Here is a 26239-nt window from a genome sequence, read left to right on the forward strand (position 1 = left end):
ACAGCAAGAGCAGAGGTGTTTGAAAAGTTTTAATACAAAATAAATTATAAGTTAAAGGTTGCTATGTACAAGGCCTCTGCTGGAGAGGGAGTGAGTTGTGGTCGGCCCAGGAGAACGGTGCGAATGCAGGCCAGCTCTAGACGATCACAGCCCAGGTGTCACAGGCCTGGAGTGAAACAGGACATATCTGTTAGGAAAGTTACCCACATCCGTGGCCAGAAGCTGCAACCAGTAATGACACTGAGGCAACAATTAGAATGTCTACACCCTGGACGGTGCTGGTCGGCTTCAGTTACAAGTGGGAATGAGTTCAGCCAGAGCGGCTGGTCCTCAAAGGGGCTGCTGGTGGACCGACCTCCCAGGCTTGCTGGAATGTCTACCTTTGACTGTTCATCCCTGGGAGCCTGATGAACCACTGTGCTTCCTCCTGTTTCTCACCTCCCCTCCAAAACGCCCAACAGTGGGCTCGCCCGTCCTGGAACCAGCTCTCGCTATGAAATCCATACCTCAAGTTTTCATAATACATGTTTCCCATGAACTTTCTGAAGACCCCTCGTGCACAGATTTTAGACATTTTTGTGCCAAAATAAAAATATTTTACTTCCATACCCTATGAACTTTCTGATCACCTTAATATATGTGTGTGTATATGTATATGTAATATATCACTTATAAGAAATAATGGTTCCTGTAGCAAGCTTAAGGCGTCTAAGACAGGTGGCTCCAGTACCTCCTTGTGTAGTCCTGTCCCTCACACCTGAGTTGCCAGACACTAATCCTTGGACTTCTGAAGACTTGCTGAAAGGTGGCCCTGCTGTGCGTCCTGTCCTGTACCCACCTGCAGGGGTGTCAGGGTGACCCACTGGGTCTTAGGACTACCGAGCTGACTACACAAGCACAGTGCAGGTGGGCTCCCTGACCCTCCCCCACCCCCACCCCCACACTCCTGCCCCACTCCTAGGCTGCCTCTTCCCCTTCACACAATGATTGGCCTCCAGCTGAAATGACTTGTGGCCTTCACAGTTCTGTGCCAGCAATTCCTCCAAGAAAAAAAAAACTGCATTAAACATTGACCTGTTTGGGAGCCATTATTTTTACTAGAGTGGGAAGACAACACTGAGCTGCTGGTAACCACTGGGTCCCAGGAGAGACTTACCAGACAGCTCATGAGAAGACTGGGCTTCTCCTCTGTTCCACCGGTGACTGAAAATTCAGGGGTGTGGGGACAATGGGTGCTGTGCTCATTCACGCTGTCCTCTAAAGACGCTCGAAGCATCTGCTCCGTCAGCTCTGGAGACTAAAAAAAGTTCGACCACAACCGCGTCTTAGTTACCTGACAGCTGACAGGCTGAAAATCCTGGTTTCTCTTGCTAACCAGCGTAGCACTGGCTCCCTGGGATGGCTTCCTCCCCCACAGTTGGAGATCTGCGTGGGCTCATGGCTGCTGGGAGGATCTCTGAACCAGTGTCCACTCACCACCTCTCCAGATTGCCCAGGGCACCCCCCGTTCCTGAACTTTGAGAGCTAGGAGGACAGGTCCCGGCCTCGGCCCCTGCCCCTCCTGGCCTGGTGTATCCTTGCCAAGAACTGGCAGCATTTGCTCCCAGAGATCTCACTGAACCTGCTGCCACTGCAACTCCGATGGCAACCAGTAATAAAGGGGATGGAAATCAAGTTTCAGTTTTATGATGAGAAGCAGAAAGTTCAGGAAGCACTCAAAAAGGGAAGTTGCTTTTGAAAAAGTTGGGTGGGCATTTGGTACATTGGTTAAGATGGGCCCATCCCATATTGGAGTGCCTGGTTCGGATCTGCTCCCACTCCAACTCCCTGCTAATTCACACTCTAAGAGGCAGCGGATGGTGGGGCACGTAGTTGGGATCCTGTCATGCACACGGGAGACCTGAACGTTCCCAGCTCCTGGCTTGGGCTGCTGGGAGTGAACCAGCAAATGGGGCTGGCTCGTGCTTGCTTGCCCGCTCTCCCTCCCTCTATACACACACACACACACACACACACACACACACATTCACACATTTATATACTTCTGCCAATCAATTTTTTTAAAAGCTGTTGAAATACATAAAAGATGGGAAAAAAGAAAAAAATCCTACAGTTGTATGACTAGTTGCTTTATCCATTGCTAACAAACAAGAGTTTTCTATGTAGAAACAATGACTCAGCTCCCCAGCACAGCCCCACTCAAAGACTGGTAAATAAACTTAAGAGGTGTCAAATTTACCGTGGTATGTTTCATTTTTATAATTTTCCACTGGAACCAACGGCTCAACTCACTGACTATTTGCAGTCCCCATGTCAGGTAAGAGACCACCTCCCCTATTTTTAAAGATCACCAAAACTTACATTCTGAATGGAAGTGTGTCTTCACACAGGAAATTTTAATGAAAGGTCACATACGGGCATTTCCAGTTCTAAACTGGGGTCTCTCTTAAGCAGTGCCAGCGCTCTAGGGGAGGAGCCCGTGGAGATCTGTGAGGTTTGCCAGTTTGCACACCATATGTACTCTCACCACATTCACCATATGTGTGTTGGACTGCCACCGTGACATCCCTGAACACTAAGCTAGGAAGAGATGGGCACAGTGGGCTCCAGCCCGTCGCTGGGGGCTCTCCCAGGAAGCAGATCCGTGTGGGAACTCGGGGCAGAACACTTACGTGAGATGGGATGGACAGGCCACAATGGCACGCGACCACGCCGCCCGTTATTCTCAGGTTGTACCTAGAAGCAGAATGGGGATTCCAGAGCATCATGGCCACCAGATCTGGCTCCCCAAACCTTTCCAACGCCGGGGAGAGACCGCACTCACCAACAGTGGGGGAAAGGTTTTAAAGACTCTTACTTTGTACACACAGGGCAGATGAGGGGGTTTGCCTCCCACTCAGCCAGCATGACGCTGAGACACTTCTCATCGAACTGCAAGCTCTTCTCGTACTCGCTGATGATGGACAGTTCTGCAAGGCAAAGGCAGCCAGGAGGCTTCACCGTGCGGGCAAGGCTAAGCTCCGCCTTCCCGCCAATCACAGGTCTGACTGCTCTCTCGGGTGGGCGTCACCTTGGTGGACACTGCCCTCTTCTGTGACCACACACTGCAGCCTGTAAACCGACAGGTTTACCTGTGACCTATCAGTGCAGAGGCAGGATAGTCAAATAACCTTGGGAAATGGCGTAACACAAACAATTCTGCTTCCCAGTCTACCTCCTTCCCGCTGTGTGACCTGTGCGAGGCCACTGCTTTCTGTTCTAACGCGACGCTGTAGGGCAGACACAGACAGAAAACAGCTTCACGGGCCCAGAAGCTCTCAGCACAATGCCCGGAGCCCCTTACTGTTGGGAAATGGCCAAGGCTGCACAGTAAAACCAGAGATTCCACACTTGAGCACGAAGGTAAAGGAACGGGAGTCTGGCACTGATCCCGAGGTGCGGGACGGTCAGCAGCAGGGTAACTGCACAGAGGTGGGAAGGACTCCTCGCCGGGTTACCTTCGTCGATCAGCTCCTGTTGGATTTCCTCCAGCACAGCCAGGTCCATCGGCAACCCCAACTGCAAGAGTAGATAGAGCTGTCAGAGGTCCGAGGTCTCCCTCTGCCACCACGTCCCGCAATGACTCAGACACGGAGGCGAGCTTGAAGAGCCCCGATTTAGCCCCCAAAGTCAGTCCAGTCCTCCTACAAAGTACGCTGACAATGGGGCGATGTGGTCATGCTGAAAGACGTTATCAGCAAATGGTCAAAATCGTGGCACCCGATTTTGGGAAGACAGGATATGGTGGCAGTGAAATGCATGTATGTTCTCCCAAGGCTGAGAACCGCAGGGAAGTTCCTAGTCTCGTGCTAATTACAGAGCAAACACCCGGCATGCCGTGGCTCACAGAAGCCACTGAACAGCGCACATTATTCTGGGGTGCCTTGATGGTTTCCCATTTGCTTTCTGACAGTGTCTTCCTAACGCTGCCAGCATTATCTTCTCCATTTTAGAAACGTAAAAAATGAAGCTCAAGGAGACAGAGCGAAGAGTGAAGAGCAACACCAGGTTTGGAATTCCAGAACTCCTGACTTCTAATCCAGTGGGTGCTCTTCCTGATATACTATAAATGGTTCCCTGTCCCCATCCGGCCCCCAGCTCTGGCTGAGATCAGAATCAGACATCTTTTTTACGGAGAGAGACTCCTAGCCGATGCCTACGGAATCAAAGTTTCCAAGGGCAGAGGCAAGAAGTGACATTGCCTTGGCAGGGGTGCCAGCAGTGGTCCTGCTGCCACGACGCAGAAGGGCTGTGGTATTTAGCAAACAGTGATCTGGAAGAGCCCGGTGCTACAGGTAGAAGCGCCTGGGTTGAAAGCTGGGGGTCCTGGCTGGGGGCGTGAAGAACAGTGCTGTTTAGAGGGCTCACGGAAGCAGACACAAAGAGGACGCAACACAGACCTGCGGCGAGGCCTCGGGGGAGCACTCCCCTGCCTGCAGAGCGCTCCACTCTTCTTCCATCACCTCCTGCACCAGCAGGGCATTCTGGGCTCGGCCCGGCTCGCCGCCGCCGGCCTGGCGGAACCTGGTCAGAACCCTGTCTCGGCTGTTTCTCATTCTCTCCAGGCAGCCCTTGGACAAAGCAGCGAGATGGGGGTGGGGGAACAGTTTCATTAAAAACACTCAGATTAGTTGGGAGAACATGGAAGGAAAGGTGTAGACACAGACTTTCAACTACAACTGTAACTAGTGTTACAAGTGCATAGTCCCCTCAGGCCTTATCCACACACAGAGAGGGGAATGGTGTGTCCACATTCGTTTCTGGTAGCTTTGGGATCCGCAAGGAGGGAAGGCCTGCACTTCCGGGAATGGAGAGTCCCTACCCGCACTTCCGGGGAAGACAAGTCCTTGTCAAGGTCCCCACGGGTGCCTAAAGGTCAACCAATGAGGATCAGACCCGCCTCAACCTTCAACGCCCACGCCCTATTTCTATAAAAGGAGCACTCCCAATCTCTCACACAGGACTTCCCCGGCCCCTGCTCTGTTGGGACCGGGGAACCTCGCCCGGGAGCGGGATCCCAATAAAAGCCTGTAAATTAATTGATTCGTCTGCCTGGGAAGATTTGTTATGCGCCGGACACCTTGCAATTCCCACATTTCATATTTAATCTTCCATGCCAGCTTCCTGACCGGTTGGGAGCCCAACATCTCAGCATTCACTGTCCTATCATAAGCCCTTCATATTGTTTCCACATGCTTGCTACTCTAGCGGTGGTTGGGATAGACGGGTGTGGTCAAGACTTTCCTGTGCAACAGGGTCTCCCAGCTCAAGGTGACTCTGTCCCCCAGGGGACACTTGGCAATGCTTACAGACAACTTTTGGTTGCCACAACTCCAGTTGTAGGACTATTGGCTTCTCGTGAGTAGAAGCCACAGCAAACAATTATCTCCCTCAAAATGTCAATAGCCAAGTGCTATACAGTCTGTCTAGAATCACACTGTGTTCCTGGAATATACCAACCGCTTTATTTATACATTTAATTAAATCAAAGGGCAGAGCTACAGAGAGACAGAGACATCTCCCATCCAATGGTTCATCCCCTCCCCCCGCCATGCCCGACACAGCCAGGGCTGGGCCAGGTCCACACCAGGAGGTGCTGCCCAAGGTGGCGCTTCCGGAGCCGGCACAGGGATACTGAACGCGGGCGTCCGGAGCAGCGTGCGGCTACTTCAGCGATTCCTGGAGATGCACACTGTTGCTTTCTAGGAACCAGGCGGGGTTCAGGAGCAGCTAGAACTGAGCGGGGTAGAATTCTGCTGGCACCCAGCAGATGCAGCTCTTCCTCTAAGCCTGTTTGCTCCTCTCCAGGTCAGAAACACTTCTGTCTCCCGTGGCGCACGCAGACAGGTGCGTGTCTCGGGGGACCCCCCGCACCCCCCAACCACACCACACGGTGGCGGCTCGGAAGGTGCGGCTACTACATCAGATTTAAAAGAAGCCCGAGCCCGAGAACAAGTTTTCCTGGCACTGAGAGCACCCAGGCCAATCTCAAACCAGGGGGCCAAAAACTCCGGGAGCGGGCAAATCGAAAATCCAGATCTAAACCTACGGGCGGGAGCCCTGGGTTCCAGAGTCGCCTCCAGCGGCACCCGCTTCCCACAGCGGGGCTGGGGCGAAGGCCCGGATGAGGGCAGTGACCACGGCCCAGGGCCCACACTCACTTTTCTGAAAGCCTCTTTCCACGGCGGCGAGCCCACCAGTTTATAAAGCGAGCGGCGTGGAGACCCCGCCGGCCCGGCCATCTCCTCCTCGCGTGAGTCGCCGCCAAGAGCCCCGCCCCTAAGCGCGCGCACAGAACCCTGGGAGTTGAAGTTTCTGGACGCCGGTGGAACGTGGGTCGCAGGGAGTTCTGGGAATTGTTGTACTAGAACACGGAGACGAAGGATGGGGCGGTGGGGGCTAACGCCGTGAGGTCAACCCAGCCCGGACTGAAAGAGGTAAGTCTTGAAGGAAAGTTCTGAATGCTTGGCAGTATCCAGCCAACAATTAGATACGTAGGGCTCTCAGTCTTTTGCACGGGCGCTAGACGTCCAGGCGCTCCCAAACTTTGTTAACAGGCTCTATACTGTTGACTTCCTCATCCCGCCCCCTCCTGGCTGCGGGGTAAATCCTGGACTGGCCATTGGCTCTCCCTCGGGCTATACCCCTAGCTGATGGGCTGCATCCCCCTTTTGCCCCGCCTCCTCGTGCTAGCCTCGTGCTTCCGGGCTTCCTGCTCGATGATTGGACGAAGCGGTGGACGGCTGGCCACGGATTGGCTGCGCTCCGCGGCGGGCTGAGCAACCCGAGTGAGGCGAGCAGTTGGGCCAAGATGGCGGCAGCCGATGGCGTCGTGGGTGACGGTGAGCCGTGGCAGACCTGGCTTCCCAACCACGCCGTGTTCCTGCGGCTGCGGGAGGGACTGAAACATCACAGCCCAGCCGAAGCCGAGAAACAGACGTCGTCATCACTGCCCACGTCGCCGCCGCAGGTGCTGACGAGGAACCTGGTCTTCGGCCTCTGCGGAGATCTCTTCCTGTGGGACGGGGAAAGCAGCTCGTTCTTAGTCGTGCGCCTTCGGGGCCTCCGCGGCGGCGGCGAGGAGCCCTCCCTCTCCCAGTACCAGGTAGGGCCAGGCCGTCGCGGAGGTGCCCCCCGCGCGGGCTCTCGGCAAGGGGGCCGGTGTGGGCTGGTTCTCGCGGGAGCGGGCGTCCTCTCGGGGACACACCGCTTGGAGCGGGGTGGTGAGTGGGGTGCGGCCGAGGGGAGGGCCGGGACGGTGCGAGAGCGCGGGGCCGGGGTCGCCTTGGGAGCAGGTGCCTGCCCTGGGGGAGGAAGCCTCTGTGGGAGTCTTTCCCCTACCCTCCGCAGAGTTGGAGGGACTTTGGTTTGTTTTTGATAAGTTGTCAGCGTGTGGAAGTGGACGCTTGCTGCGATTGGACATTGCTGTATGAAAATGTTTATTTGTAATACATGATCTGCTTTCATAAAGATTTAAAAAAAAACTTAGGGCACCCTTTCCAACGTCTGACATCTGTTGTGTGCTGCTGTCCAGTTCTTGTTGATGAGCAGTGATTTGATTTTTTTTTAAATGTATTTTGTTTATTTGAATGGCAGAGTTAGAGGTGGAGAAAGAGAGATTGTCCATCCTGGTTCACTCCCCAAGTGACCACTCCCCAACGACCTGGGCTGGACCAGGCCAGAGCCAGGGGCTTCTTCCTGATCTCCCACGTGGGTGCAGGGGCCCAAATACTTGGGACATCTTCAGCTGCTTTCCCAGGAGCATTAGCAGGGAGGTGGATTGGATGTGGAGCAGCTGGGTCTCCAACTGTTGCATGTGTGGGATGCCGGCATTGCAGGTTGTGGCTTAGCCCATTAGGCCATAAGGCTGGTCCAAAGTGCTTTGATTTTAATGAGATGCTAGCATTGCTTCTGCAGCTTTGAAAATAGGTCCAGCCTACAATCTACTTAGTATAAAATTTCAGTTAAGAGTAACTATCAGATCTTCAGTGCGCAGTATTCTAGCAGCGTTCGACACATTCAAAATTGATATATAACTGTTGTCTTTTCTAGGCTGTAAGCACTAAGGCAGGGTGTGTGTCTGCCTTGTTAATTTTGGTATGGCAGGTACTTGACTGAGTGCCTGGAACACACCCCCTCTCAATACATATTGTTGACTGAACAACCCTCAGTCCTCCAGAATCTCGAAAACCTCACAGATTGGTGAGGAAAAGCCATTTACCATGAGTTACAACCTTAAATTAAAAAAAAAAAAAAAAAAGTAGTGATTTTAAAACCAGTAACAACATGGGGCTGGCACTGTTGCATAGTGGGTAAAGCCGCCCGACGGTTGCTCCACTTCCGATCTAGCGCTCTGCCTATGGCCTAGGAAAGCAGTGGAAGATGGCCCAAGTCTTCGGGCCCCTGCACCTGCATGGGAGACCCGGAGGAAGCTCCTGGCTCCTGGCTTCAGATCGGCACAGCTCCGGCTGTTGCAGCCAATTGGGGAGTGGATAGAAGACCTCTCTCTCTCTCTGCCTCTCCTCTCTGTGTAACTCTGACTTTCAAATAAATAAATAAATCTTCAAAAAAAAAAAAGGAACAACAGAAATCTAAATAAAGTGATTTTCATAGATGAACTCATGTGATTGAATTGTATCTGAAGCAGAAGCAAAGCGGCCTCTTCAGTTTGAGTTAGGCTGTGGAATCAGGTAGGAAGAAGTTGGGGGTTGAGCATGAGGAGAAAGCAGAGAAGAACCACGGAAGTGCCTCAGAATTGTTTTGAGAAGAAACGCTTTGATTAGAATCACTGACGGACAAATAAAAAACAAAGCAGGCTTGTAGACATTGCAGCAGTAAGTAGAAATCTCATTCAGAGTAGAGTTGTCTAAAAGAATTTTGGCTTCATGCGATTCTTCATGTACCAGGTAAATAGTACATTGACAGTCTCACGGCTTTCACTGAACAGGGAAAGAAAAGAAAACGGGAATCTGAGGTGGTCTTAGGAAATAGGAAGTACAAGTGGACGTGAGTTTTTCAAGGACTTTTTTTTTTAAGGTTTATTTTTATTTATTTGAAAGAGTTAACAGAGAGGTAGAAAGAGATCTTCCATCCACTGGTTTACTCCCCAAATGGCTGCAATGGGTGGGACTGAGCCAGACGGGAGCCAGGAGCTTCTTCCTGGTCTTCCAAGTAGATGCAGGGGCCAAGCACCTGGACCATCTTCAGCTGCTTTCCCAGGCACATTAGCAGGGAGCTGGATCAGAAGTGGAGCAATGGTCTGGAACCCACATGGTGCCCATATGGGATGCCAGCATTGCAGGTGGAAGCTTATTCTGCTGCTCTACAATGCTGGCCCCAAGGACATTTGATGCTGAGAAAGATGTCTTATCAGAACCCTTGAATATATTTATAGTTTTATATTAACTCTGCACATATAAAGCAGTATTTTGCCTGTTGGAGAAGCTCTTGAAGCCATTCTTTTTTTTTTTTTTTTAAGATTTATTTTTATTTATTTGAAACTGTTACAGAGAGAGGTAGAGACAGAGAGTTCTTCCATCCGCTGGTTCACTCCCCAGTTGGCCACAATGGCCGGAGCTGTGCCATCTCCTCCGGGTCTCCCACGTGGGTGCAGGGGCCAAAGGACTTGGGCCATCTTCTTACTGCTTTCCCAGGCCATAGAGAGCTGGATTGGAAGAGGAGCAGCTGGGACTCGAACCAACTTCCATAGGGGATGCCGGTGCTTCAGGCCAGGGCTTTAACCCGCTGTGCCACAGCAGTGGCCCCGAAGCCATTCTTTATCTTACTTTACTGTTTGTAGTTTAATAAAATATAGTAGTTATCACTTGTTAATACTTCTGGATTCATTTGCTCTTTTCACCAAGCATTTGTAGAGTCATCAGTATACTAGACACTACGCTAAGTTTACAGAGAAGAAAAGCATGGATCTCAAGTGATTCATTGTGTAGAATGAGCAAGTAAAATGGAGAATTAGAATGCAGGATGATAAGAACTAGAATGGAATCATCCAGAGTGTGCTGTAGAAGTAGATACATATATCCCTGACCAGATCATGGATACTTTCTTGGGGAGAAAGTGCTTTGAAGCCAACTCTCCAAAAATGTATAGCTTTTTTTTTTTTTAAAGATTTATTTATTTGAAAAGCAGAGGCAGAGAGAGAGAGGTCTTCCATCACTGGTCCACTCCCCAGATGGCCACAGTGACCGGAGCTGTGCCATTCTGAAGTCAGGAGCCAGGAGCTTTTTCCTGGTCTCCCACACGGATATAGGGGCCCAAGCACTTGGGCCATCTTCTACTGCTTTCCCAGGCCGTAGCAGAGAGCTGGCTCGAAAGTGGAGCAGCTGGGTCTTGAACCAGCGTCCATATGGGATGCTGGCACTGCGGGCAGCAGCCTTACCCTCTGTGCCACAGCACTGGCCTCAAATATGCAGCTTTTTTTTTTTTTTTTTAAGATTTATTTATTTATTTGAAAGAGTTACACAAAGGGAGAAGGAGAGGCAGAGAGGTCTTCCATCCTCTGGTTCACTCCTCAGCTGGCCGCAATGGCCGGAGCTGTGCCGATCCAAAACCAGGAGCCAGGAACAGCTTCTGGGTCTCCATGAGTGTGCAGGGGCCCAAGGACTTGGGCCATCTTGAACTACTTTCCCAGGCCATAGCAGAGTGATGGATTGGAAGTGGAGCAGCCAGGACTTGAACTGGAGCCCATATGAGATACTGGCACTGCAGGCGGCGGCTTTATATCACAGCGCCGGCCCCCTGTGCAGCTTTTAAAAATAAAAAATGAGGGCATTTCAAGAAGAACAGTTGAGCAAAACATAATTTTCCAGAAATACAATTTAATCTGATTAAAATGTAAAGTGCAAGTGAGAAATGGTAGACAGATGAGACTGAAATAGTAGGAGGAAAATTGTGCAGTAATCTTGTATCAAAGTGTTCAACGTAAATGATGAAAAATATTTCATCAGTTAATGGCCCAAGAGTGTTTTGTTATCCTGCAATTATAGAAAACTAAAGTATTGTTGTATTAGTGATTTTGACCAGTTTGTTTTCATTTCCAGAGATTGCTTTGCATAAACCCACCCCTGTTTGAAATCTATCAAGTCTTGTTAAGTCCGACACAACATCATGTAGCACTTATAGGAATGAAAGGACTTATGGTATTAGAATTACCTAAAAGATGGGGGAAAAATTCTGAATTTGAAGGTGGGAAATCAACAGTAAATTGTAGGTAAGTTTTATTTCCACTTAGTGTTTTCTGTGTAATTTTTAATACATTGTTCAAAACCAGTAGTTCTTAAAGTGTATTTAGTGTGCTACTGTTGAGATCTTAGAGCTCTCCATGTGGTTTATAGACTGATTTCTTGTGATATTAGTGATTGCAGTGGAAGAGGGATTTTACTTTTATTCTGCCTAAATTATCATATTACTGTCCCATTGAAAGTTAGGCAGTTATTTCAATTAGGTAGATATAAAATACTTTAAAAGCACTGCTGTTGCCTGTGAGCCAGAAGTTTATCTAGGTTTTATTTTTATATAATTTTAAAATTTTTAATTTACTTATTTGAGAAGCAGAGAGACAGAAGTCTCCTATCCCCTGGTTCCTGCCTCAGAATGCCCACAATTGCTGGGGCTGGGCCAGCTGAATCCAGGAACCTGAGAAATCATTCCAGGTCTTTGATGTGGATGGCAGGTACCCAACTATTTGAGCCATCACCTACTGCCTCCTAGGGTGCATATTAGTAGGAAGCTTCAACTGGGAATGGAGCCAGGACTCAAATGCTGGCACTTCAGTATGGGATGCAGGCATCCCAGGCAGTCAGTGGCTTAACCAGTAGGCCAGTGCCTGCCCCCATTTTTATATAATTTCTTTTTCAACAGATAGGAAAAGTGGAAGTCCGAAAGATCCACCAAGAAGGATATAAGCTAGAAACGCATCTTTAGCTTTACAACTTGTAAATTGAGTCCCCCTTAAACTGTTCATTTTCTAAGTCTTATGTCCTCATTTTCAAAATAGGAATGATTCTGTCTGCCCTGGTAGTTTTTTTACAAGGCCGGTAAAAGGATCAAGTAGGTACTATATCTTAAAAAACACCTGTAAAGTACTGTATAAAATAATGCTGGAAATTTAGAAAACATTTTTTATTTTGATTCTTTGGTATCAACTGAATAGATTTTTGAATGCTCTCAGCAAGATTTAAGGAAAGAAATTTGAAGAAAAACAAAGTTAAATAAATTTCCCTTTAGAATATTTTTGTTCCAGTGTCTACAGATGCTTTGGAAAACTGTTATCTTTATTTTAGTACCACTCCAGTCGCTGAGAGATTTTTCACCAGTTCTACCTCTCTGACTCTAAAGCACGCTGCCTGGTATCCCAGTGAAATGCTGGATCCCCACATAGTGCTGTTAACATCGGATAACGTAATAAGGTACACTTTACTTTTATCTCCCTTGTAGCTTTGTGAGTGGGAAAGCTCTGTTCCTGTTTGCTGGTTAGCATGTCGGGTAGCACCCAGTGGGTCATTGAATACTGGAATGCTTCTATATGGTGGCTGTTAAAATCCATCTTCAATCGTAAGAATCACCTAACTGCCTTAATTACTGCTCTTGCTTCTCCATTAGTCTTCTTGCCTCTAGTCTCTTTCCTAGTCTGACCTGTAAGTACTGTTAGAGTTATCCTCCCCAAACTCTTTACCATGCCGCCCTTTTGGAAATAATGTTGTAACATAAGGAAGAGACTGTAATTGGAAATTGAAAGGTTTGAAATCTTGTCCCAGGTCCACATCTGGGATCTTTGAGATAATGAACTTCTTTTAGCAGAAGGGGAGTAAGTTTCCAATCTGCAAAATGAACAGGTTTCATAATTTCTAGAGCCCCTTTCAAACTTTGCACTCTGATTAAAAGTATAATCCCACTTAGATTTCTACTATGTTAGCAGCTAGCCTTCTGAATTTACCTTATGTAGAAAGTTTATTGGGAGGGCTCACCAGAGATAATTTGTATACCTCTGTTTTACTTATCCTATCAACTGCTTGTACCTGCTCTGCCAAATCTTCCTTCCCTGTTGAATGGTTGATCTCTTCCTTCATGGCTACACAAATCCCATAACTTTATGATACCTTTTGTTACTAAAATGTAATGTTTTCAGTTTAAAACTGATCTCAAATTCATTTCAAAACCAAATCCTGGCCATTTATTTATTTTGAAAGGCAGAGAGACAGAAGTGACTGTGTGCTGGTTTACTCCCCAAATGCCTGCAGTGGCTGGGACTGGGTCACACCAAAGCTGGGAGCTGGGAACTCAGTCCAGGTCTCCTGGCGGGCAGCTGGGACCCAACCACTCGAGCCATCACCTGCTGCCTCCAGGATGTGCATTAGCAGGCAAATGAGAATGGGAGTAGAATCCAATGTGGGATACAGACATCACATTCCAAGTGGTGTCTTTAACTGTTTAGCCAAATGCTGGCTCCCCTGTCCTGGCCCTTTCATAGATCATACCTGTGTCTTGAGGGATCTGAATTTTTCCTTCTGTCTCTAGACTTTGGAGTATGGAGTGAAGAGTTAGGAGCTGGGCTGCCTTCAGCATCTGACTCGAACTCTCAAGATTTCAGAGGGTAGGACAGATGAAGTAGAGACCTTAGCTAGCTAGTGCCAGTGTCGGGAGGTTTGCTTGTTCATGATTTAGTCTAGTTCCATCTTCTGCTACTGACCCCTGTTGACGTGGCCTTTGCACTAATGGTGTGTGTGTTAGGGGAACCTGCCTGCATCACTGAGGAGCGCTGTTTTCCATTGGCTCCTGTCAGCTGTCCATACCGTGAACCCTCCCTCAAGGTGGAATATCTCAAGTTTGTTACCTGCTGTTTTCTCACTAACCATGTGATCTTTCATAGGGCTCCATGGTTAACTACAAAGTTCTCTTCCCTGCCTTATGAAGGCTGCAAAGAATTGGCCACTTTATACCATATAGTTCCACCATATACCATATACCATATAGTTCCCTCTTAAGCTGCAATAATATATGTCCTTCAGAAATTTCCAGTTAAGAAATAGATATTAGATAGTATCTGTATACACTCAGTCCCTTCACTATGACACAGAAGATTCACCTGATAATTCCTTTGGTGACCTGTAGGCTTCTGCAGTACATGTAACATTCAGCTAGGAAATGCAGTAGTATTATTGCAGCCTCCAAATCTGGCTGAATGTTTGTCCTGGAGTCTTCTCTGCCCACCCATTTGGGGAGTTGGGAGTAAAGAAAAGAGGACCATTGACACCTCTTTTTCGTTGACCTTTTATGCATACTGCAGGACGAGATGGTGGGGGAGATGGTGTAGGTCCAGTTTTTCCTGAAGTTCAGTACTGCCTCGCAAGAGGAAATTCTTAGTGTCCTGTTAAACTTGCTTTGCTTTTGCTACTACCCAACACAATATTACTGCCTAGTATTTGTATGTATTTTGAAATCAGTAACAGTTGTAGACACCTCAGAATACTTCAGTGAATATGTATGCAGTTGGATCAAATGGTCATTAAAAACATTAAATATTTAGGGGGCATTTTATTGATATCGGAACACACCAAGTTTAAAATTTCATAGTGGGGGGCCCAGCGCTGTGGTGCAGTAGATTAAGCCTCCGCCTACTGAGCTAGCATTCGATATTGGTGGTGGCTCAAGTCCCTACTGCTCCACTTCTGATCCAACTCCCTGCTAATGACCTGGGAAAGCAGTGGAAGATGGCCCAAGACCTTGGGCCCCCGTACCGACATGGGAGACCTGGAAGAAGCTCCTGGCTCCAGATTGGCCCAGCTCTGGTTGTTGCTGCCATCTGGGGAGTGAGGCAGCGGATGGAGGACCTCTGTGTCTAACTCTGCCTCTCAGATAAATAAATAAACCTTTAAAAAAAAATGGTGGGATCAGACAAAATAAGTGATTAATTTGATGAATACTATAAAGGACATTAAATTTCCCTCTTTTTTTTTTTCAAGATTTATTTATTTATTTGAAAGAGTTACAGAGAGCAAGGGGAAGATGCAGAGAGAGAGATCTTCCATCTGCTAGGTTCACTGCCTAAATGGCCATAACAGCTGGGGTTGGGTCTCTCTAAAGCTAGGAGCCAGGAGCTTCTTCTGGGTCTCCCATGTAGCTAACAGGGGCCTAACCACTTGGGCCATCTTTTGCTTTCCCAGGTGCATTAGCAGAGAGCTAGATTAGAAGTGGGGCATCAGGATTTGAACCAGCGCCCATATAGGTTACTGCAGGCAGCAGCTTAACCCAATGTGTTATAATGCTGGAATTCTCAAAAGACTATTTATTGGAAAGGCAGAGATCTTCCAAGATAGCTGCTGGTGGAGCTATCTACAACAGCCAGGACTGGGCCAGGCCAAAGTCGGGAGCCTAGAACTCCATCCAGGTGTCCCACATGGGTGGCAAGGGCCCAAGTTGGGCCATCATCCACTTCCTTCCCAGGCACATTAGCAGGAAGCTGTATCAAAAGTGGAGCAGCCGGGACTCCAGCCAGCACTCTGATATGGGATACTAGTGTCACAGTTGGCAACTTCATTGACTGCACCACAGCTCTAGCCTTTGCTTTCTTTTTATTGCCAGAATTTACTCTCTACGTGAGCCGCAGACACCCACTAAGGTGATTGTACTTTCAGAAGCAGAAGAAGAAAGTTTAATACTCAATAAAGGGTAAGTTTTTATTTGTCATGAAATGTTTAAAATAGTTCCTGGAGATTATAAATAGTAACTTTACTATTTTACCAGAGCTTTCGAAGTTTTTCACTGGTGATGTTACCCTTTTTTAGGTACTATGAGAACTAAGCAAAAGTAGGCAATGTAAGTAAGAAGTTAACAAAGCTGAATGTCACCACTGTGTGACTGCTAGCTTGATCCCTTTTCAAGAGAGCTTGAGTGGCAGAAGCTGATTCCCTTTTGTACGTTGGATAGGAGAATAATTATAAAATTTTTTTAAAAAGATTTATTTATTTATTTGAAAGGCAGAGAGAGCGAGCGAGAGGTCTTCCATCCACTGGTTCACTCCCCAATTGGCCGTAACAGCTGGAGCTGCACCCATCTGAAGCCAGGAGCCAGGAATTTCTTCTGGATCTCCCACGCGGGTGCAGGGATCCAAGGTCTTGGACCATCTTCCACTGCTTTCCCAGGCCATAAGCGGAGAGCTGGATTGGAAGTGGACCAGCCAGGATTTGAACTGGCACCCATATGGGATGCCGGCACTGCAGGCGATGAACGGCTTTACCTGCTATGCCACAGGGCCGGCCCAGAATTTTTAAATGATAGAAAAGGTGAAAGGTGGGAGTGTCGGGCTAGAGGCCTGTCAGCTGTCACTCACTGTGGATAAGACAGGTTGCTGAACTCCCAGAACAGTATGTAGTATGCCAGAACCTGCGATGGAACATAGCTAGCCCTTCTGATTATCCCATGATCCTGGCTGTCTTCATGTTCTCTTACCCACTATAGGGACAAGTTCCTGGCTACTTTGACCACTAACAGAGTCACACTGTAAACTCACAAACCCCATTGTCTTTGGCCTCCTGGCCAGTTTGGTGATTACCATACGTGCATGTATGCTCTGTGTGGAGCTTTTAGTATCAGTAATTCTGGAAGTTCCAGTTGGTTCTTTTTTTATTTCTGTGGTGATTACATGCAATGGTCTTGTTTATTTTTTGTTAGTCTAACGTTTATTTCTTTAATATTTTTTACTCAGCTATTTGTTTCAAAATCTGAAGTCCGTAGAAGGAATCCACATGTATTCTCTTGACCAGCAATCATATTTTTTCTTGTGATTGCTGATTTGTAATTATAAACTTGAATTTATTTGAACTTACTGTTTGGGCATGTTGAGAACCTGAATTGGAAGTGTGTTCCTCAAGATATAATTCACGTCTGTTTCTGCTGGGAGCCAGGGATTACTGCTGATCTGGGGACATTTTAATTTTCTTTTATGGTCCCAAAATTGAAAATTTCAGTTAAATGTGAATGTCTTACAGCACCAGCTTCTAATGGCCACAATAGCCAGGGTTGCGCGAGGCCAAAGCCAGGAACCTAGAACTCCATTCTGGTCTCCCTTATGTGTGGCAAGGGTCCAAGCACTCGTATTATCATTCACTGCCTTCCTAGACCCATTAGCAGGAGGCTGGATCAGAACTGGAGTAGCTGGGACTCAAACTGGCACTCCAGCATGGAATGCCGGAGTTGCAAATCATGGCTCAACTTGCTGCACCATAACACCAGCCACAGCAGCAGTTTGTTTCTTTCTTTATGATCTTTCTTTTTTTCCTTTTTTTTTTTAAGATTTATTTATTTCTTTGAAAGGTACAGTTATAGATCTAGTTTACTCCCCAAATGGCTGTAATGGCTAGGGCCTTTTCTTCCCTACAGCATGGTACGTAACTGACCAACTTCTTTTAACGGAGAAGTTGTGCGGAGAAGAGGCAGTAGAGCAGATGTGGCTAAGAGCTTTGGCTCTGGTACCCACACACGTTGAGTTCTCATCTAGGCTGTGCATTTGCCATCTGTAGCGTCTGAGCTCATTTTTCAATTGGACTAAACCTGTCTGTATGAATGTAAATAGAAATGGCGTTCATTTCTTAGGATTATTGTACAGAATGAGATCACACATAAAAAGTACTTAGCGTGAAGCTCAACACACTTTACAGAGTAAGTACTCACGATTGATCCCTACTGTAATTATTAAATACATTACTATATTAAGCGCCAGTGATGTTTCGGTGGCTGGGCATCACTTAAGTCTCATTAAATAAATTTGTGTCTTTCTGTTCCCGTTCACTGTCTTTTTATTTTTTATTTTTTTTAAGATTTTATTTATTTATTTATTTGAAAAGCAGACAGAAAAGTCTTCCATCTGCTGGTTCACTCCCCAAATGGCCACAATGGCTATAGCTGGGCTGATATGAAGCCAGAAGCTTCTTCCAAGTCTCCCATGTGGGTACACGGGCCCAAGGACTTGGGCCATCTTCTGTTGTCCCAGGTGCATTAGCAGGGAGCTGGATCAGACATGGAGCAGTGGAGGGACATGGAACAGCTGGGACGCAAACCCGTGCCCATATAGTATGTCGGCACTGCAGGCGGCAACTTTACCTGCCACACCACAGCACTGGCCTCTCACTGTCTTGACATTTTAGTTTAACTCAGGCAGTTTTATTCCAAAGTTTGAGATTTCTCCTTTTTTACCTCTGTATACCACGTTTCTTTCCATGTGATAAACTAAGATATAGTACTTACCATGTTTATAACTGTGTTACTTTCAATATCTTGAAATGGTGATTTTAACTGTGTTTATTAACTTATGTTGAAGTGGAATCTTTTTGGATAGCCAATAATACTAAATTTTAAAATATAAAAATAGCATAGTTTATACTTTTGCCTCCTGATGGCATAGGTAATGTCTATTTATTTTAGGAAATTGGAAAAAAATCAAAGAAAGTGAAAATCTTTTGTAACCTCCTGTAATCTTAATATAGCAGCCAAAGTGATACTTTAATCAGATCATTCCATTTCTCTGCTGTCTATACCCTATTGATTTCCCAGAATCTACTGTGGTCTACAAAGGCCTACAAGTCTGCCACCTGTCTCCTGCTTTTCCTACCACTTGCTTTGACTCTCACTCCAGCCATGTTGGCCTCCTTGCCATTTCTCAAATCACGACATCTCTGATAATCGTATGTCTGTCAGTAGAGGGAGGGCCTTTGTTTAGTTCAGTGATGCAGTCCCAGAACCTACAGCAGTGCATGGCCCAGAGGAGGTGCTTAGTAAACGTTTGTGGAGTGAATGGATCCTGCTGCTCAGAGTGAAGTATTATATTCTTTGTGTTCTTGATGTCATGTGTATATTTTTGCTGTTTGTGTAACTATGTATTTAAACTATTTAAAAATAAAGTAGCACTGAATAATTTTAGGAAATGTTCCCAATGTTAACATTCTTCTTAATCATGATTTTCTTTCTTTTCACTCCATTGAATGCAAATTACATAAATAGGCACCTTGTATTACTGGACTTTTTTTTTCTCCCCAACAAGTTTGTTTTTAATTATTTTTCCAGAAGGGCATATACAGCATCGCTAGGAGAGACAGCAGTTGCGTTTGACTTTGGACCACTGGCAGCAGTCCCAAAGAATGTATTTGGACAAAAAGGCAAAGATGAAGTAGTGGCATACCCACTGTACATCTTATATGAGAATGGGGAAACTTTCCTTTGTTATGTTAGCCTGTTACACAGGTAAGTTGTGGTAACCCACCTCAGATGAAAACTTAGCTTTCCAGTATAGATTGTCATGGTTGGACTTGGGGTCCATGTTTCTAAGTCTGTGGAAATATGGCAGCCTTTGATGCTTAACCTGTGTATTTTAGAGAAAAGGCTGGTCCAGTTCATTTATCCTTTCTTTTCCTTGTATTATCTGGGCAGATTCTATAGAATTCTTGGATAATCAAATAGAATTGGTTTTGTGTTCACAAAGTCTAGTTAAGCTAAACAGTACTTAATGTTTTTCTTAGGCGCAAGGCACCATGCAGTTTATTAGACATGGTAATCTGGTATCTTATTTGAGGGAAAAACATGTACATGAGAGATAAACACTATGTTGTTGGTACACAGACAATAAGGACCCAGAGGAAAGAGATTATCCTGCCTTGAGAAGTTGGGGGGATGTTCATAGAGAAGGCGTAGCATCACGTGAGATAACTCACCAACCAGCCAGCTGCACTGTCCGTTCACTGAGGGTATCACACAGCACTCAGTAACTGTGATTCTCTAATCAGACCAGAAATCTGAGCCCAGAGCTCCGGAGGGACGCTGCATTTCAGAAGAAAAGATTTGAGAGTCCTCCGAATGTAGGCGGAGTTAAAGGCAGGCATAGTGTAGGATGCTCTCGTGTGAGTGCATGTTCTGAAAAATCTCAGGGCTTACAACAGAACCCTAGGGGTATCAGTTTAGAGACAAAACTTCAAGAAGGACACAGGAAGGGTATTTGAGAGGCAGGAAGAGAAACAGAAAAAGCTGTCAGGGGCACTGACTGTCCAGTACCAACTGTTAACTAGTGATCAGTGCGGGAGGTCAAGTTAAGTGCCATTTGGAGTTCATAGATAACCTTTACCTGAGTAGCTTCAGTGCAGGAGAGAAAGCATTAAGCATAGTAAATTTATACACTGTTCAACTTTTGCACTATTGGTGGGTTTAGCCATATCTCTGGCCTCTGCTCATTTAGATGCCATTAACTTCCAGCCCCAGTTGTGAAAACCCAAAATGTCTTCAGACTTTGCCAGTGTGCCCTCAGGGCAAAATTATCACTAGATGAAAACCACCAGGGTGATGGAATATGAGTGGAAAGTTGAAAAAATAGAGACACTGGGAATAGGCAACATTTAAAATAGAGTAAACACCTGTAGGAAGACAGTGATTTTAAGGGATGGACTATGGTTATCTTCTGTGGACATCTCCTGAATATGTTTTCACTCTTGCTTTAGCCTTGGGAATATTGGAAAGCTTTTGGGTCCATTGCCCATGCATCCTGCAGCTGAAGATAACTACGGTTACGATGCCTGTGCTATACTCTGCTTACCTTGTGTCCCCAACATCTTAGTGATCGCTACCGAGTCAGGGATGCTGTATCACTGCGTTGTGCTAGAGGGGGAGGAAGAGGATGACCAAACAGTAAGTGCAGGCTGATGGGGATGTGTTTTGTGTCTTCAACACCTCAGTATACTTCCTAGCCCAATATGAGTGGTTAAAACAGGAGCAATTTTAGCTTGTACCTGCAACTTCTGATAGGTAGAAATTAAATACTTAAAAGTAATTGAAACACACTTGGAGACCTAAACACAGTTTATGTAATTGGCCAACCTACATATTTTTTTTTGACCTTTCTATTGCATTGTTTGGTGACAGATGTAAAGAACTTCAGAATCATTGACCTGGCTTTTCTCCACACTTGTTTATTAACATCTTCCAAAAGAGACTTTGTTTCTCTCTCTCTCTCTCTCTCTCTCTCTCTCTTTTTTTTTTTTTTTTTTTTATTTTTTTTTTTAAGATTTATTTATTTGAAAGCGTTACACAGAGAGAGGAGAGGCAGAGAGAGAGAGAGAGGGCTTCCATCCGCTGGTTCACCCAATTGGCCACAACTGTACAGATCCAAAGCCAAGAGCCAGGAGTTTCTTCTGGGTCTCCCATGCAGATGCAGGGGCCCAAGGACTTGGGCCATCTTCTGCTTTCCCAGGCCATGGCAGAGAGCTGGATTGGACGTCAAGCAGCCGGGACTAGAACTGGTACCCATATAGGATGCCGACACTGCAGGTGGCGGCTTTACCTGCTATGCCACAGCCCCGGCCCCTTGTTTCTCTTTTAAGAATAGCAATACACTGTTAGAATAGGGGATGAAAATAAGGATTTAAAGCACTATTTGAGCCTTTTGCTAAGTTTTTAATTGTACGTTTTCAGATGAACATGAAAGATCAAAATCACAACACTTCTTTTTACAGTCAGAAAAGTCCTGGGATTCCAGGGCCGACCTCATTCCTTCCCTGTACGTGTTTGAATGTGTTGAGTTGGAGCTTGCCCTGAAACTGGCATCTGGAGAGGATGATCCCTTTGGTTCTGACTTTTCTTGTCCAATCAAACTTCACAGAGGTAAGGTATTTACTAACTTTGATTCTTCTGGCCCATTATATTTAAACTAAGGCTGTCATGGAGTTCCCATGTAATTTACACTCTGGATCTAACCTTTCAAAAGTTGACTGGGTTCTTTTGGCCTGCACTACTGCAGTATACTTTCTGTATAAATCAGACTGAGCAGATTCTCTGAGTTTGGTGGTTTTTTGTTTTTTTGTTTTGGTTTGGTTTGGTTTGGTTTTTTTTTTTTTTTAAGATTTATTTATAAGTTAGAATTACAGGGGGGGGGGGGGGATCATTCATCTGCTGGTTCAATCCCCAAATGGCTGCGATGGTTGATACTGGGCCAAGCCAGAGCCAGGAGTTTCCAGTTGATACTGGGCCAAGCCAGAGCCAGCAGCTTAACCCACTGTGCCACTGCACCAGCGCCCCCAAATGTTAAGGTAGTAGAAATCAGTGTAGATTAACCCAGATTTAATAATAGTGAATTTTTCCTGGTCCTGTCAATAATAAATTTCATGGTTCAAATACATATTTTATGCAACCTTTAAATGAACTTTAGATAACTGAAAATCAAAATTGTAATACAGTCATGCATTGCATGACATTTTGGTCAAAAAGAGACCAATTATTTGATTGTTGCTGAGATGATAACTGACCATTGTGGCCATCCTAATTTGTATAAGCACACACTGATGTTTGCATGATGAAACTGCCTGGCAACACATGTGTTACAGTGTATTCTTATTATTTTATTTTATTTTATTTATTTATTTGAATGAGTTAGAGAGGTAGAGACAGAGAGAGAGGTCTTCCATCCGCTGGTTCACTCCCCAGATGGCTGCAACGGCTGGAGCTGCACCGATCCGAAGCCAGGAGCCTCTTCCGGGTCCCCCACATGGGTGCAGAGGCCTAAGGACTACTTGGGCCATCCTCCACTGCTTTCCCAGGCCACAGCCGAGAGCTGAATGGGAAGTGGAGAAGCCAGGACTAGAGCCCATATGTGATGCCGGCGCTTCAGGCCAGGACGTTTAACCCACTGCGCCACAGTGCCGGCCCCTGTATTCTCATTGATAAGTGCCCAGACCCAATTTGAATGTTATCTTCTTAATCTTTTTTTGTTTTTAACTTGTCTGGGTTGGTACCAGATCTTTTGAAAACCTACCTCTGTTAATCTAAGAGATCTTGGACAAACTGCTGAGACAGTTAAATGTTTGTTCACAGAGTGAGGAGTTTGTGACTAAGAGTATGAGTATCCCTATATTTTAGTTCCAGCTTTTAAAAAAAATTATTTATTTATTTGAGAGAGTTCTAGACAGAGAGAGGGAGAGACAGAAAGGTCTTCCATCCGCTGGTTCACTCCCTGAATGGCCACAGTAGCTGGAGCTGAGCCAATCTAAAGTCAGGAGCCATGCGCTTCTTCTGAGTCTCCCACTTGGGTGCAGGATCCCAAGTACCTGGGCCAACTTCTACTGCTTTCCCAGGCTATAAACAGAGCTGGATTGGGAGAGGAGCAGGCAGGACATGAACCGGTATGCATATGGGACGCGGGTGCCGCAGGCAGAGGCTTAGCCCACTCCACCATAGCACCGGCCCCAGCTCCAGCTCTCTTAAAGGTCACTTTAATTTGGGTATTTACTCAGCTTTTCTGTTTGCAGTTTTCCATCTGAAATCGAGTTAAGAGGAGGTGATCTGTTAAGGGCACTTCTAAAACAAAGATTCTGTAGTCCATATGTGCCCTCCCTCCTTTGTTAGATTGTCTAAGAGCTTATCTTTCTCCCTGTGAAGAACGAGGGACAAAGGCCTATTATTCATGCTGGAATACTTTTCCATACTTTTCCTGTGCCCAAAACTGAGAGGATTTCAATCTTGCTGGACCTAATCTGCTTACAGCTGTCATTAGCCAGTTTGCCTAGATTTGGTCATGGTGGCATCAGCTCTGTACTAAGGTATAGCCAAAGCATTTAAGGAGGCAGTCTTCCTTACGTATTAAAGCACCAAAGAGAACTCATTGGACATTTCTAAAGTGTTTTTAGGGATATAGTCTAAGTATTAGGTCTACGAATATTCCCACATAGATGAGGAAACAGACCTAGTGAGGTAAAGTGATGTAAACTAAGCTAATCGGTTTCATTATAAACATATGTAGAACTTTAAGAAATATTAAGTGTAGGCATTTTGTAATGAGAGAACATTTTTATATGTGAAATGAAGAAGTTTTTAACTTGTTCACATTTGTACTTCAGGCATATTAGCTGAAGCACACCCAGATTGCTTGGTGACAAAAATGAGATGGCTGCTAAATCATGTGTTTGGGGTGGCATCAAGCAGTTTTCCAACGTCAGTAACTAAGTGTTGGCCCTTTTTCATAACAGATTCCGTTATAGCCCAGTACTAAGTATTTTCTGCTGACTCTAGCACCACAAAAGAATTTTGAAAAGTCTACAAGGGTGGACTTAATGGAATGGTCTTAAGATTTGGGAAAATGAAAACAAAGTTTTCAATATTTATTGTTCAGAGGGATGATTCCCATAAATCAGTTTTTTAACTTTTTTAAAAATATTTATTTATTTTTTTGAAAGTCAGAGTTACAGAGAGGCAGAGAGAGCAAGCGGGGTCTTCTATCCGCTGGTTCACTCCCCAAGTGGCTGCAACGGCCTGAGCTACGCTGATCTGAAGCCAGGAGCCAGGAGCTTCTTCCAGGTCTCCCATGTGGGTGCAGGGACTCATGGGATGCTGGCACTGCAGGTAGCAGTTTAAAGCACTGTACTACAGCACTGGTCCCTGAAGGTTTTTGTTTTTGCTTTTGTTGTTTAAATTATTTTCATTTTATTTGAAAAACAGAGATCTTCTATCTGCTGTTTCACTGCCCAGATCCCTGCAAGAGCCAGGCTGAAGCCAGAATCCCAGGGCTCAATCTAGGTCTCCCGCTTGAATGGCAGGGACCCAAGTCATCGAGCCGTCTTTGCTGCCTCCTGGATGGCATTCACAGGAAGCTGGATTGAAGCAGTCAGGACTTGAACCAGGTGCTTGTGACAAGGGATGCAGGCGTCCCACGCAGGAACTTAGATGCTGCACCATACACCTGTCCCCATGCTTGTACATTTTTATGGGGTACCATACGTTTCCACACTTGTAGACAGTGTTAACAGATCAAGTTAGGCGATTAGCATTTCCTGTCTATTTTTGGAGCCGACTAGCTCCTCTCCTGTCATTTTTTGTGCAGCACAGGGTAGGCTGTTGTGAAGTGTAGTCACAGTGCTGACTTGTTAATGCTGTGTCTAGGTAGCCCTTATCCAACTGCTGCCCTTCCCCCACCTCCCATCCTTCCTGTCTGCTAATCACCGTTCTCTGAGTTCCACTTTTTTATCCTCCAGCTGTGAGAGAAGATGTAGTATTTGTCTGTGTCTGGTTTATTTCATTTAACATAATGACTTCCACATCCATTTTGCTACAAATATTAGAATTTCATTCATTTTTACAACTGAATAATATTCCATTGGGTGTAAATGCCACATTTTCTTTGTCTGTTCATCCATCAGCGACCATGTAGGTCGATTCCATGCCTTGGTGTTGTAAGTAGTGCTGCCTCCCAAGTGGACGTGTAGGTATGCCTTTCAGATGCTGCTTCCATCTCCTTTGGCTGTGTACCCACAGTGGGCTTACTGGGCCGTGTGGTAGGTCTGTTTTTAGTTTGCTGGGTAGTCCCCATGCTAGTCTCCATAATAGCTGTACTAATTTGTACTAATTTTCGCCAACAGTGTATTAGGGTTCCCATTTCTCTGCATAATTACCAGCTGTTATTTTTTTGCCTTTTGATAAAAAGCGATTTTAACTGGGGATATTTCATTGTGGTTTTGATCTGCATTTCCCTGGTGGCTAGTGATACTGAACATGTTTCCATATATTTGTTGGCCTGTTGTTACTTTTGTGAAATATCTATTTAGATTCTTTGCTCATTTCTAAAGTGGATTGTTCGAGTTTTTTGTTGTTTTTAAAAATTCTTCATATATTCTGGCTATTAATCCTTTGTCAGGTAAATGGTTTGTGAATATTTCCTCATTCTTTCTGTTGTGTGTTAATTCTGTTGATTACTTTGCGGTGTAGAAGCTTCTTAATTTGACATAATTCCATTTGTTTAGTTTGCTGTAGTTTGTGCTTTTGGGATCTTATCCAAAAAGTCATCACCTATAATGATATATTGAAGTGTCTCCCTTATATCTTCTTCTAGTAGCTCATATTATCCAATCTTACACTTAGATGTGTGATATATGTTGAGTTGAAGTCTGTGTAGGATGAGAGGTTGCAGTTGGGAAGATGTTAAGTTTCTGCATATGGATGTCCAGATTTCTGGTTTTTTGTTTTTTAAGATTTATTAGTTTATTTGAAAGGCTATGAAAGAGAGATCTTCCATTTACTGGTTTCTTCCCACAATGGCCAGGAGCAGGAACTTCATCTGGTCTCCAACATGATGACAGGTTCACAAATACTTGGACCATCCTCTGTTGCCTTCCCAGGTGCATTAGCAGGACGCTCGGTCAGAAACGGAGCAGCCGGGAACTTA

The 26239-nt window shown here is 45.8% G+C and overlaps 2 protein-coding genes across 2 annotated transcripts in view; one reads left to right on the forward strand and one right to left on the reverse strand.

Moving 5' to 3' along the window:
* Positions 1-14: 14 nt before the first annotated feature.
* RPAIN (RPA interacting protein) lies at positions 15-6397 on the reverse strand. The gene is made up of 7 exons (XM_051825327.2): positions 6201-6397; positions 4440-4610; positions 3498-3558; positions 2858-2969; positions 2673-2736; positions 1157-1297; positions 15-166 (listed from the first exon to the last, which is right to left on the reverse strand). Exons 1-7 carry the CDS (start codon positions 6279-6281, stop codon positions 137-139), a joined length of 660 nt encoding a protein of 219 aa, XP_051681287.1. The 5' UTR covers positions 6282-6397; the 3' UTR covers positions 15-136.
* The window catches only part of NUP88 (nucleoporin 88), a 34576-nt gene continuing 14704 nt past the window's right edge, over positions 6368-26239 (forward strand). The window contains exons 1-8 of the mRNA XM_002718840.5: positions 6368-6476; positions 6733-7144; positions 11097-11266; positions 12339-12464; positions 15637-15723; positions 19114-19290; positions 20535-20721; positions 21546-21693. Coding sequence (XP_002718886.2) covers positions 6851-7144; positions 11097-11266; positions 12339-12464; positions 15637-15723; positions 19114-19290; positions 20535-20721; positions 21546-21693 — 1189 coding nt within the window. The 5' untranslated portion in view covers positions 6368-6476; positions 6733-6850. The remainder of the gene's footprint in view (positions 6477-6732; positions 7145-11096; positions 11267-12338; positions 12465-15636; positions 15724-19113; positions 19291-20534; positions 20722-21545; positions 21694-26239) is intronic.

Source organism: Oryctolagus cuniculus, chromosome 17, assembly GCF_964237555.1.
Source record: "Oryctolagus cuniculus chromosome 17, mOryCun1.1, whole genome shotgun sequence".
Lineage (NCBI taxonomy): Eukaryota > Metazoa > Chordata > Mammalia > Lagomorpha > Leporidae > Oryctolagus > Oryctolagus cuniculus.